Raw genomic sequence first — 14016 nt, 5'->3', positions numbered from 1 at the left:
AAATCAATAATATCTTAATGTCTACAAATCTGAGGCCATTTTAGAGCAATTAAGAAGAAGGCATTGAGTAGAAAACTAGCGGCAGGATCTCACAGCTGTGGAACATTTTAAAAAGTACTAGAAAATCTCCTTCTTGTCTTTCATAAGAACCTCAAAGATTTTTTTTGAACAGTAGTACAGAACAAAGCTTATAGTTTATGAGAACAGTTGTCTTCAGTGTGCGACTAGAAGACGATGCCAGATATAAACAATGTCTTTTGGTTTTGTATAATGTGGCTTACTTATAACTCGGTAACTTTGGAGTGAGGAGTAACTGGAATCTAAGGAATTAAAATATGATGGCACGTGTTCAATGATCTCATCGGTTGCCCTGATTCAGGATTTGCAGATCAAAGTGCAGATATCATAAAGGAGCCTACCAGTGCCTTTGTTAAGGAATTGAAGAGATACTTAAAGTAGTAGATTTCTGACACTTTGATTTATTGAGAATGCTGGACAGCAACGGGGAACCACTGATATGCCCTATTATTCTTTCAACTATATAATACTTTCATTTGCTACTCCTTCCAACAGGGCCAAGCCTTCAGAGACCTTTGGCAGTAATCTGTGCAATGGAAAGGTGCCAGACTAGGAGAGCCTTGGTTCTTGTGCTCGCTCTTCCATTGTCCTCCTGGACCTGGATAACCTTGCCTATAAAAGGAGGTAATGGCTGCTCAGAACTGGCCTGAAGATTGGTGTGATGGTTCGATGATGATTTGGGTGACAGTGCTCTGAAAGTGTAGAGTGCCCTGTAAAACCAAGGCGTTGATTTTACTGAACAACCGCGGGACTGAGGTTAGCTATTGAGAGGCTCTCTGTTTAAGCTCTACATATACTTATTTTTAAAAAAAGATTTTATTTATTAATTTGACAGAGAGAGACAGCCAGTGAGAGAGGGAACACAGCAGGGGGAGTGGGAGAGGAAGAAGCAGGCTCGTAGCGGAGAAGCCTGATGTGGGGCTCGATCCCAGAACACTGGGATCACGCCCTGAGCCGAAGGCAGACGCTTAAGGACTGAGCCACCCAGGCGCCCCTACATATACTTATTTTGATCGGGATAAAAGTTTTCTTTGCATCTCAGCCCAGGTGCTTATTAGAAAGACCAGTTCAAAAATAGTTCCCTAAGAAACGGAAATAGAGTGGAGTTTGTTCGTTGTCTCCCCAGCATCCACTGTAGTTTGGGTGGGAGTGACTCCATTCCCAGCATCAGCTAATCAGCACAATTCTATTCCATCTGCCAGAGTGTTTGGCCAGGGTAGCCACACAGCCCAGGCAAGCTTGACCAAGAGGCACCTAGCATTCCACTGACCAAGTAAGTGGCTCAGTGGCTTAGGTTGGCACAAACTGGAGCCCATGACCTGGCTTCAATGACTACAGAAGAGACAAACTTTCTCTCCCACTGAACATAAATGAGCAAGTATGTAGTCCTGGTTGCTGTCATCTTGTTTTTATGACCTAAATCGACCTTGATTGAAGATTTCATAATGGAAGGTAGAGTAGAGGTAATAGGAAAGAATTAGTCCTTGATTATATATAAAATTAACCTTCTAGATCAAGCTTTGCCTGAAAGCCAGAACATAATTGGATTTTTCAGTTATGTTTGCCAGTAATTTTATTATTTAAGTCATTATAAGTTTTCTTTTCCTTGCACTGAAACACGCTAAGTGACATAATAGGTTATAATGGGAATGTGTTTGCCTATTTATTTTCCCTCAACTCTTACTGTTCTTTGTCTATGCTCATCTTTGACTTCATCTTAAGGTTCATCCCTGAACAGGCCATTTTTCATTCTCCTAGCTAGGTGATGCAAAGGTGGCGCAAGATTTCTATCCTGATTCTCATTAAATCTTATTTTTCATATAAATGTTTTTTAATTGACTCTAGAATAGGCCAAGTTGACTCCAGAATAGGCCAAATAGACCATGATAATAAATATAAATGACAATTGATTCAATTTAAAAATTAACTTATACCCGCCCTGCCTTCCCCATCCTTGTTCTTCATGATAACAAAGTTTAAAAATTTTATAATTGTAAAAAATTGTTTCCCTAAGTTCCTGTAAGATTTCCTTTCTCAAATTAATGTATTAGTTGTTTTGTGACCACTCCAGTATCTTTTTTTTTTTTTTAAGATTTTATTTATTTATTTGAGAGAGAGATTGCAAGGAGAAAGGGCTGAGGGGGAGGGAGAGGGACAAGCAGACTCTGTGCTGAGCACAGAGCCCTGCACAGGGCTGGATCACATGACCCTGAGATTATGACCTGAGCCAAAATCAAGAGTTGGCTGCTTAATGGACTGGACCACCCCGGTGTCCCACCACTCTAGTGTCTTTAAGTTATCCAGTTAATTACTTCTACTTTCTCTTTAATTTCTGTATAAAGATTGTTGTCTTTTTGGCCTATGACTCTTAATTCAGTATATTCAATAAAAAATGAAATTTAACCACAAGAGATTTTCAGTTTCTCCAGGCTCAATTATTTTCTCATTAGCTTTGCTTTTGCACTCCCTTTCACCCTTGCCCAGCCGTATTTATGATGTGTCTATGGTAAAATATCTCCATCAACACTTACTGATGTTTTATGAGTAGTTGAAAGATTTATTAGAGGCAATTTAGGTACATTTAACATTAGCCTCCAACATGGAAATAGTTGACAAACTATTTTTGACATTTTGTGTCACCTGATGACCAAGAAAAAACAACGATGAGGAGATAATTGTTAATGGTAGGTAGGGGCTGCCTGGCCAAGAAGAGCTGAAATTGAACTGGTGCTCTAAGCATTGGACACTGGGACGGGGCTTGCATCAGCCCAGAGGAAGAGTCTTCTTTCTCTAATTCAACGCAGAGGAATTGCCTTTTAAAAATCATCACAAAGGCCTCAACAAAGTAGGTTAGAGGGAATATACCTCAACATAATAAAGGCCATATATGAAGAATCTACAGCTCATCATACTCAATGGTGAAAAACTGATAACTTCCCCCTAAGATCAGGCACAACACAAGGATGTCCACTCCTACCACTTTTATTCAACACAGCACTGAAAGTCCTAGCCATAGCAATCAGACAAGAAAAAGAAACAAAAGTCATTCAAATTGGTAAGGAAGAAGTAAACTTTCAGTACTTGCAGCTGACATGATACCACATATCAAATACCCTAAAAATTCCATCCAAAACTACTAGAACCGATAAATGAATTCAGTAAGGTCACAGGATTCAAAAATCAATGTGCAGAAATCCATTGCATTTCTATACACTAATTGGGAAGCGACAGAAAGGGAAATTAAGAAAGCAATCCCTTTTACAATTGCACCAAAAATAATAAAATATCTGGGAATAAACTTAATCGAGGAGGTGAAACACGTGTACTGAAAAGTATAAAACATTAATGAAAGAAATTGAAGATGACACAAACAAATGGAAAGATATTTCATGCTCATAAATCGGAAGAACAAATATTGTTAAAATGTCTATACTACTTAGAGCAATCTACATATTTAATGCAATCCCTGTGAAAATACCAACAGCATTTTTCACAATACTCAAAAAACTAATCCTAAAATTTGTATAGAACCACGAAAGACCCCAAATAGCCAAAACAATCTGGAAAAAGAAAAACAAAGCTAGAGATATCACAAGTCTAGATTTCAAGTTAAACTGCAAAGCTGTAGTAATCAAAACAGTATGGTACTGGCACAAAAATAGATCAATGGAACGGGATAGAAAGCCCAGAAATAAACCCATGATTATCTAGTCAATTAATCTGTAACAAAGGGGGCAAGAATATGCAATGGGAAAAAGACAGTCTCTTCAACAAATGGTGTTGGGAAAACTGGGCAACTACATGCAAAAGAATAAAGCTGGACCACTTTCTTAGATCATACACAAAAAATAAACTCAAAATAGATTAAAGATGTCAAGGTGAGATCTGAAACCATAAAAATCCTAGAAGAGAACACAGGCAGTAATTTCTCTGACATCGGCCATAGCAACACTTTTTTAAATACGTCTCTTAAGGCAGGGGACGTAAAAGCAAAAATCAACTATTGATACCACATCAAAATAAAAAGCTTGTGCACAGTGAAGGAAATAATCAACAAAACCACCTACTGAAGGGAAGAAGATATTTGCAAATGACATATCTGATAAAGGGTTAGTATCAAAAAATAAAGAACTTACACAACTCAACACCCCAAAAACAAATTATCCAATTAAAAAATGTGCAGAAGACATGAACAGACATTTCTCCAAAGAAGACATACAGATGGACACATGAAAAGATGCTCAACATCAGTCGTCATCAGGGAAATGCAAATCAAAACCACAATGAGATATCACCTCACGCCCTTCGGAATGGCTAAAATCAACAACACAAGAAACAGCAAGTGTGATGAGGATATGGAGAAAAAGGACCATTGTGAACTGTTGGTGGGAATGCAAACTGGTGCCGCTACCCTGGAAAATAATACGGGGTGGGTTCCTCAAAAAATTTAAGCTAAAACTACCCTATGATCTAGTAATTGCACTACTGGGTATTTACCCAAAGCATACAAAAACACTAACTCAAAAGTATACATGCATCCCTATGTTTATTGCAGCATTATTTACAATAGCCAAATTATCGAAGTAGCAGCCCAAGTGTCCATTGACTGATGAATGGATAAAGATGATGTGGGGGGTGTGTGTGTGTGTATATATATATATATACACACACACACAATATACAATATATTATACAATATATTATATTTAGAATATATATTGTATTACATATATAATATATACAATCTATTACTCAGCCATAAAAAAGAATGAAATCTTGTCACTTGCAGCAACAGGGACGGAGCTAGAGAGTGTAATGCTATGTGAAATAAAACAGAGAAAGACAAATACCATACGATTTCACTCCTATGTGGAATTTAAGAAACAAAACAAATGGACAAAGGAAAAAGAGAGAGAAATAAACTAAGAAATCGATTCTTAACTATAGAGAAAAGCCTGATGGTTATCAGAGGGGAGGGGGGTGGGGGGATGGGTGAAATAGGTGAAGGGGATTAAGAGCACACTTAGCACAATGAGCACTGAGTAATGCATAGAATTGTTGAATCACTATACTGGACACCTGAAACTAATATCACACGGTTAACTAGAGTGGAATTAAAATAAAAACACTTAATAAAAAAATTATCACAAAGGTACCAGATGTGTTACCAATGGCCATCTGTGAGATTTACTGAGTGATCATTCTCTGTTTTAAAATAGGGTTGCCAGGGCGCCTGGGTGGCACGGCGGTTGAGTGTCTGCCTTCGGCTCAGGGCGTGATCCTGGCGTTATGGGATCGAGCCCCACATCAGGATCCTCCACTGTGAGCCTGCTTCTTCCTCTCCCACTCCCCCTGCTTGTGTTCCCTCTCTCGCTGGCTGTCTCTATCTCTGTCGAATGAATAAATAAATAAAATCTTTAAAAAAATAAATAAAATAAAATAGGGTTGCCTTTATATATTCGGTCATCATTGCCGACACCAGACGCGTGACTCTCTTACAAAGCAATATGGTATCAGTGACAGTGGAGAGCCGAAGGCAGGAGAATGGCACTTCCAGCACCTCTCTTCTTGGTGCTATTTTGTCTTCACACCAGGGGACGTTAGCCGCAAAGATTCTTTTATTCCAGTAAAAATGGATTTTGTTTTTTGGCATCTTCCTCAAGACCTTGAACTATCAAAAAAAAAAAATCCCCCAAATTGTGAGATCTAATCATTTTTTTCCTGAGAAAGGGAAATAGATCTCTTCATTGCAGGATGATGAGGATATGTAAGAAACAGCCAATTAAAATAGTGTCTAAAAGCGAAGTTAGATACCAGGACAAAAGCAAAAATGCCTGGTCCTTCGTTTTTTACTCCTCTCCATAATGTTGGCTGCCTGAAAAGAGAAAAACATGGCCCAAAGTTCAGGGTTAGTCAAAGAAATTGTGTCTAGCCTATGATGGGCACTCAGACAATGGAGAGGCACTAGTGGAAGAGGTATGTCCTATCCTTGGTGATAGGACAGATAGGACAGGAATGCAGGGGGGAACCGTGGCATCTGGGCAGAGACTAGCATGAAAGAAAGGGAAAGAAACTTGTGTAGAGAAAGCCAGGTCGATCCATAAAGAGGCAAAGGATATAGGAACAAATGAATCAGCAAGCACACACAGTCCTTAGCTGCTGTTAAGACAAACAACAGCAAGAAGAATTCGGCTACGAGAAGTAGATGACTAATTTGTGCCCAGCACTGAGCCAGAGCTCATAGAAAATCTGAAGTCAGTAGGGACGCCATGACTACCCTCCAGACAACAGTAAATGGCCCTGCGCTTGCAGAGCTCTGGCAGGCTCCGGCCTCTTACGAGGGGGCACATGCTAGGAAATCATTGTACCTGCTGTGTTATGAAATAGAAGGTCTTTCCGCCAATTAGAGACATAAGAGGAGCCTGTTTGATCGCATCACTGCAAATGCCAAAGAGGCAATGAGTTAGGAATTAAAATTCTTCAAATGAAATGTGGAAGGCTACCAGAGATTACTACACGACCACCCAGCTCATAGCAGAATGTTAATTACTTTTACCGAGGAGTATTATAAACTCATCTTAATTTACTTTTAAAGTACTTAAAACTGTAGAAATATAGGAATGTAAGGCATTAGTGGTTTATACGATGTGAAGAAATATTGCATAGTAATAACCCAGGTGAACTCTGTCGATCACAGCTTTCTTATCACAATGAGGATGTTTTGTAAAGTCGTTTTGACTGACGTGTAGCCTTGGAGGAATCATGCATACACTCAAATGACATGAAATTCAAGGTCGCTGTGTGGTCAATAAGATTGCATCTTTTTTTTTTTTTTAAAGATTTTATTTATTTATTCGACAGAGTCAGAGACAGCCAGTGAGAGAGGGAACACAAGCAGGGGGAGTGGGAGAGGAAGAAGCAGGCTCACAGCGGAGGAGCCTGATGTGGGGCTCGATCCCAGAACGCCGGGATCACGCCCTGAGCCGAAGGCAGACGCTTAACCGCTGTGCCACCCAGGCGCCCCAATAAGATTGCATCTTAAATCTGGATGATCTTCTGTTAGGTATTAAGCTCATACAGGATAGCACTGAATCAAAAGAAGGGAAGAACAAGGAGATTTGAGTGTGGAATTGGAAGCTCTCAGGAGCTGCAGGAGGAAGCAGAAATGACGGCGAAGAGAAGTGAGACCAGGTCCGGCAGTCCAGGGAGAGCCGAAGCCACACTGAGATCCTTGTGCCCCTGTGTCTCTCAACCTCGAAGGCCCCACTCCACACCAACTCACGTGTATTAAATCGCATCCAGGTGCGACAGTAAATATGATTTTGGACTGTCAACAATTGCAAAATCTTATAATTGGTAAGTTATCACTCTAAGAAGTAAAGTTAATATCGGCTATAATTTCCAGACCATCTTCTTGCACCTCTGGGAATTCCTGTGAGGATCTAACCTACAAGCTGTTTTCCAATATCATGGACTTGACAAATTTAACAATTAACGAGGATTAAAATGATGTGTGATTTGAAGACATTCAAACAATTATTTCAATTTCGGCATTTAAAAAATTTTGGAGCCAATACATTTCCTTGCCAGGCTTCAGATAGTTTTATCTGAATTTATACCCCCCCCCCCCCGCCCCAAATTCCATAGCTCTAAGTGTTGGGTCTTTAGTGCCTAAAAGTGAAAATGGCCATGGAGGGTCGGTTCTGTCATTGTGCCAGGAAGACTCACTCTGTTTCTAGCTTCCCTATCACAGCTCCCCATCCACAGGACGCACCACCAGTGACTTTAAAAAATAAAAATTTTTTAAGATTTATTTATTTATTTTAGAGGGAGGGGACGGGCCGAGAGAGAGAAGGAGACAAAGAAAAATGTCAAGTAGACTCCCCGCTGAACAAGCACAGGGCGGGGCTCAATCTCACAACCCTGAGATCATGACCTGAGCTGAAATCAAGAGCGGACGCTTAACCGACCGCGCCACCCAGCCACCCCAGCAGTCACTTTAAATAAAGAAAACTTGCCCTGAGTGCCCAGTCCAGAACAGTCTGCTCTGGCCACCATACAAGCCAAGAACAAGACAGGCAATCCTAACATGCTGACTAGCCTGTGTTTCAACAATTCTCCCCTCTCAGGCTCTGCTTTACCGTAAAACCGTTTCCTTCCATTATAATTTATTCGATCGTTCTGCATGGTTATTCGAAGTCCCTTTTTATTATATCTTATTAGGAGGTCACTGCAGTCGATAGATAACATTTTTACCCTTTAATAATCAGCACAAAAGAAAATGAGAGAGTACCAGGGGCAAACAATGGATCTTGTTAATGCTTCATACCTCTCTTTGTTTGGCTTAATGTTGATGTCACCAATGATATGGATATCTGCAAATTTTATCCTAAACTTGCTCAGAAGAGAAGCCATTCTGGAAATATAAGAGAGAGATACTTCATCATTGCATATGTAACTATTTTCAGGCAAAGAGTTCACGACTTATTTCAGCTTCACATTCAGACAAAGGCTATGTTTAGTTCAATGTCCTTCACCGTATACTAAATGTGGACCAAGCTATTCCACTGAAGGCAAAGACAAATTCATGCAGGTGCAGACCCTAGGAAGAGCAAAGCCGCTTCCGCATTCACATTCCAGGGAAGATAATATAGAGCTGTACATGCTTCCTTACCATTTGGGGGAAAAGAGAACCAGTTTTCATATTATTGACTACGATCTTGTTGAGAATTTTTACAGTTACCGACAACGTATTGACAAACCAATAATTATGATATATCATTACATATTGGAGGTTCTTTCCCTGGCAACTGAAATTTTTGATACAATTTCAAAGTTACAGAAAAATTGCAAGGACAGCACACACACACACACACACACACACACACACACACACACACACACACAAATCCCAGACTCACCAATTGTTCATACCTTGCCCCATTTAACGTAACACCTTTTTCTCTTTCTACACAGCAGCGTCTATCGACATCTTCCTTCTTTCCTTCTTGCTTTCTACTCACCTACCCCCTGCCCAGCTGCAGCTGTCAGGCCCCTTTACCTATAAATACTTCAGTATTTCCTAAGAATACGAACACTCTCGTATACGAACAAAGTACACTTTTTGAAATCAGGAAATTTAACATTGATGCCATGCTATCATCTAATCCACGAACCGCTTTTAAATTTCATCACTTGCCCCAGTAAGTTACTGGAGGCTTTAAGAAAATATAAATTATTATAGCCATCATGTTAGTTTCCATTATAATAGGACTCTCTTTAAGGGGAATTAAATATATATATATATTTAATACATACAGTTTATATTATATATGAATATATATAATATAATGTGTGTGTGTGTATTATAATCCTCCCAGATGGAAGGGAAAATGTGAAAAATTACAGAGTAAAAGCCTGTCATTATTTCGTGATTTCTGGAAGGGCTTGGGACTTAGGCCTGCCATGAGGGACCCAGGGCTGCTGAAGGTCGCTCTCCAGATTTCCACCAGAGACCTTTGGCTGCACGGCATTCCTAACGTGCTTGCTGCTTCCACAACTGCACATCAGGCTCTCCATGACTAAATCAATGACTAAGATGCAAATTTACACTCTGGAGACTGATTTATTTTTTTAATTATAAGAGTGTTCAACCGTCATCCATTTAAACTGTTCCAGGCTACAGATGAGAAACTGGAGACCCAGGTCTGGGCCGTGGTGACTGTTGCAAAGTCCTGCAGCTCGTTGAGGGCAGGGCTGGGACAAGGACCAGGTTCAGTCTCCTGGTCCTATTTTTCAAGTGTACTGTGCTAGAATGCCCACCACAAATCAACAGGTTTGACCCAGCCCAGGGAAGCTACTGGACACAAATTCCTTCGGGCTTTTCCTTTCTTGGATCCATTCACTGGTCAAATCAAAGCAAACATTATACAAGATAATGATAGTCCCGTTCAAGACTTGAGATGGGGTTTCTGTGTCAAATTCCTTTTCGAAAGCATTTGTGGCAAGGGATCAAGGGACGTGAAGACAGTGCTTACAAGAAGTACGCAGATAATTTAATGACCAGAAAACCAAGGAAACATGAGGCCCCTTATGGCGGTTTTGTCTTTAAATCTCTTGGGTCTCAAAAACACTTGAAGTTCCTAAAATTAAAGCATTAAAGCAGCAGACATCCAAAGTCCTCTAACACAGGAGGGATGAGTTACTTACGCAATTTTTTCTTCTTCAATGCGGTTGATCTTCCCTCCAACATAGATTCTTAATTTACAGTCTTTCCACTTTTTTCTGAGAGTCAAGATATAGGGGATAAGGAGTGTTAACCCTGAAAAGAGAATAAATTATGACAGAAAGAATGAATAGATCCTGCTGAAAGGAAACGAATAGCTTTACATCTTTATTCATTCCCACATTCATTGCTCCTAAATAATTAAAAATCTTGGGAAGACACAGATATATTCTCCTTCAACTGATATCGTTTTCATGTACCTTCCCCCGCAGTTTGTTAACTCGATCAACATAGTGATTCTGCTCCCCAGTGTACATTCTGGAACTGTCTTTACCTCCATCGTCAAACAACCACCACACATCAATTGTGCCTTTTCCTTGCTTCTGTTTAAATTGGGTGCTGGCTTCTACCAGCTTCTGGTTGAACTCCCCCACATGCATCGACTGGATTGTGTTCACGCTGCTGTCTGTAACGAAAGAAAACGTAGTAGACCTACTTGTCTTTTGAGGAAAGAAACAGAAGAACGTGCCAATAAATCTACTCCGGAAAATAGAGGAAGGGTCATGAATCTGTAAGCTTTTTCATCTTTATGGGCAAACAGTGAGCTAGGAAAAGGGGTGATAAAGGTCAAGTCCCACAGTGAATTAGATCACCTTTAATAGCTCAAAAGAATTTGATACTGATTTCATGATTACAGTTGTCATGACAAAGCAGTAGACTATTTTCAGGTCTCCAGTAATCTCGGGGCGGGGTTATTATCTCGGCAGGTAAAAATGCTAAACGACCTGACAGAATAGCCAAGATATCCTCATTTTTCAAAATTCCAGCTATAACGCAACTTAATCCTATTTTCAAATTTACTTGAAAGTAGAAAGTGTGGTGATTGGTTTTCTAGAGATAAGCAATAGAATCAGAAGTATTTCTTCATTAGAGCATTCATTTGAGCGCAATTGGTGTAAATTCCATGAATGTCTGGATTATAAAGGTGGCTAGGGACCAGATGCATCTTGACTCTATGACCCTTTGGTCCTAATGTCAGCCTAATGTCAGCTTGGCTTGCTTTTCTGTTTTCAAGGAGCCTTGTAAGAGAAGGGAAAGCCACTGAGCTCTTTGAATCTCTGTGAATGAGATGGAAAAGCCAGGAAATAGGGAGAGACAAAATTCCTTTACTTGAGGTAGAGATAAGGGTGCACAGAAAGTACTTGGTTGTTTTTTTTTAAAATGCACTTTCCACGCTATCAAGGGTCCAGTGAGAGTATATTAGGGAACTAGGCCAGTGTTTGAGCAGGACCCTGGCTCCTTTTTGCCAGTAGAGGTTTTCTTTGCTACACCGTCGATATTTCTCATTTCCACACCTTTTAAAGTTGTGACTTCATTGCTCCATTTCAAAGAGATGGTGTCAGCAAAGTGCTTAGAGTAGAGCTGACAGCTGCTTCAGACCTTCCTCTCTGATCTGAGAGGTTCTGAAGATGCTTTGTTCTGTCTTTTGCCGTTGCCATGTTTAGGGCCTGTCGGTTCTGAAGCGATTATCTTACATGGCTTCTATCTCCCCAGGACTGCTGAGGGAGAAAGTAAATATCTTTACAAAATGGACCAAACCCTGCCCCCACTTACATGCAAATCAAAGCTCCCAGAGGACTCAGGCATTAGTGCCTGGAGGTGGGGTTTGTCCTGATCTAGAACTCCGAAGAGTTGTCAACCAGTGAAACCCCAGAGCGGTGAAGGGGCCTCCTTTAGGGCTGCATTTGAAATTTGAGGTGTTGGAAATAAAACGTAACATCATTTTGCTTTTGTGAGCAATGAGACGTGTTTGACTTTTGCCAAAAGATTTGTCATACAGAAACAGGCTTCCAGAATAAATAATAAGTCTCTTTTCATTAATAAGAACACTCATGCTTCCGTCCTCCCTCATCAGCTAAAGAACAGTATTGCGCTATGACTTCTGAATTTTCCATTGCTTTTCCAGACTGTAACTAACATTGAATGATTGACTGGTAGAGCAGATTCAATGAATAGTTAACATTTCTCATGAATAAACCAAATAATTGAAAAGGAAAGAAGACAGTTAGCATCCAGATGGTCTTATTCTAATATTTACACCCTGAAGGTCCTGGTGTACCTCCAACTTTAGATTCAAACACATCATTTTCCTAGACAATGTCATGTTAAGGTGGGGGACTCTTAATAGGCTATCCTATAGCCCATGGAATATTCCGGGAACCCGAGGGTACTTCTAGTATTTGAAGAGGGGCAGTGTTTATATTTCATGTTAGTCTATGGAAATACGTAAAAATATTGTATTGCAGGTGAAGCTTTGTCCTTGGACTACAGTAGGAAAACAAACAGAACCAAAACTTTCCCAAGGTGTTAGAGGGCCTCACTGAAGGACCTCTTTGAAAGGTTGGGTCCCATTAAACTAGACCAGAAGCCTGCTAAGTCTCATTTTGGATCTTGCTGTTTGACTTGAAGACTGTCCCAGAGGAATGATCTTTTCTGGGGCTCACACCAAGTGACTTCAATAAGCATAGGATTATTTGTGTATGTTAACATTCTAATTTTCTACCAGCAGAGGTCGTTGTGGACCTCATTAAAAAACCTGCGGTGTTTTGGAAAGAAAGCAATTTTCAATTTTCAAAAAAAGTCAGACGTTTGAATCATTTGTTTACAAGTTTTATAAAAAGCTCTCATTCTCTCCCATTCCTGGGGTGCATACTGGATATTCAAACGTAAGTGTACCACTCAGCTGAAATCTACGGGTAATTAGCATCCGTGAAGCTCCAAGCCCAGGATTCTGGTTCATGTTAAAGATAGATGCTTTTTCAAAATTAGGGTTCTCATTTACCTGTCCTAGTCAACTTTTCGTCTCCTGAAATGTCTGTAAGGGGCATTAAGGTGTGTGTGTGTGTGTGTGTGTGTGTGTGTGTGTGTAGATAAATCCATTTGGGTATTGGTTCTTAAATTTCTATCTCCTTTCCATCTTAACTAAGAAATGTCCATTTTATGGCACTCAAATCGGTGTAAGCATTATAGGACTCCCATACCAAATACTATTATTTTAAAATTAAGTTTTTACAGTGAGATGGCACAAAAGGCTTATTGTTACTGATAAATAACTTATACATTTCATCTGTGCTACTTTCTTGAAAGAAGCGTCTTTCAGTCCTTCATTAACACAATGCTCCCAACATCTTGGATGCTGACTTCTGATCCCTATCGATACTCAAGCAATGGCTCATTTTGTAACTTTCTTGTGAATTTTAAAAGTACTTACCTTTCTTAGGAGCTGGCTTAGTAATGTTCAACTTGCTAGCTTTTTTAAATAAGCCTCGGATGCCACGACTTCCTTCTTCACATTCGTTATCTTTGAGAGTGGCTTCCAAAGCCAGCCTTTCCTGTTCCAATTTCTCTAATTCATCTAATGCAGGAAGACAAAAATCACTTAATTAACTCAGAGTGACCAAGTTTCTAGGAGCAACCTTATAAACTATTTTAATATAAAAAATGGTGTCGCATTTGCAACAACGTGGATGGAGCTAGAGTGTATTATACTAAGTGAAATAAGTCAGTCAGAGAAAGACAAATACCATATGATCTCACTCACATGTGAACTTTAAGAATGAAAACAGATGAGCATATAGGAAGGGGGGGAAAAGGAGAGAAGGAAACAAACCATAGGAGACTCTTAATGATAGAGAACAAACCGAGGGTTGATG

General features: G+C 39.9%; 1 protein-coding gene across 4 annotated transcripts in view; it reads right to left on the bottom strand.

Moving 5' to 3' along the window:
• Positions 1–14016, bottom strand: part of SLC12A1 (solute carrier family 12 member 1) — a 90935-nt gene that overhangs the window by 10567 nt on the left and 66352 nt on the right. For all 4 annotated transcript variants that reach the window (XM_057306291.1, XM_026518433.4, XM_026518431.4 and 1 more), the window contains exons 21-24: positions 13575–13718; positions 10638–10769; positions 10288–10399; positions 8408–8494 (exon numbers count right to left, since the gene is read on the bottom strand). In XM_057306291.1, the coding sequence (XP_057162274.1) occupies positions 8408–8494; positions 10288–10399; positions 10638–10769; positions 13575–13718 (475 nt within the window). The remainder of the gene's footprint in view (positions 1–8407; positions 8495–10287; positions 10400–10637; positions 10770–13574; positions 13719–14016) is intronic.

The sequence above is a fragment of the Ursus arctos genome, unplaced genomic scaffold (genome assembly GCF_023065955.2).
Source record: "Ursus arctos isolate Adak ecotype North America unplaced genomic scaffold, UrsArc2.0 scaffold_36, whole genome shotgun sequence".
In the NCBI taxonomy this organism is placed as follows: domain Eukaryota; kingdom Metazoa; phylum Chordata; class Mammalia; order Carnivora; family Ursidae; genus Ursus; species Ursus arctos.
This window is presented reverse-complemented; position numbering and strand designations above follow the sequence as displayed.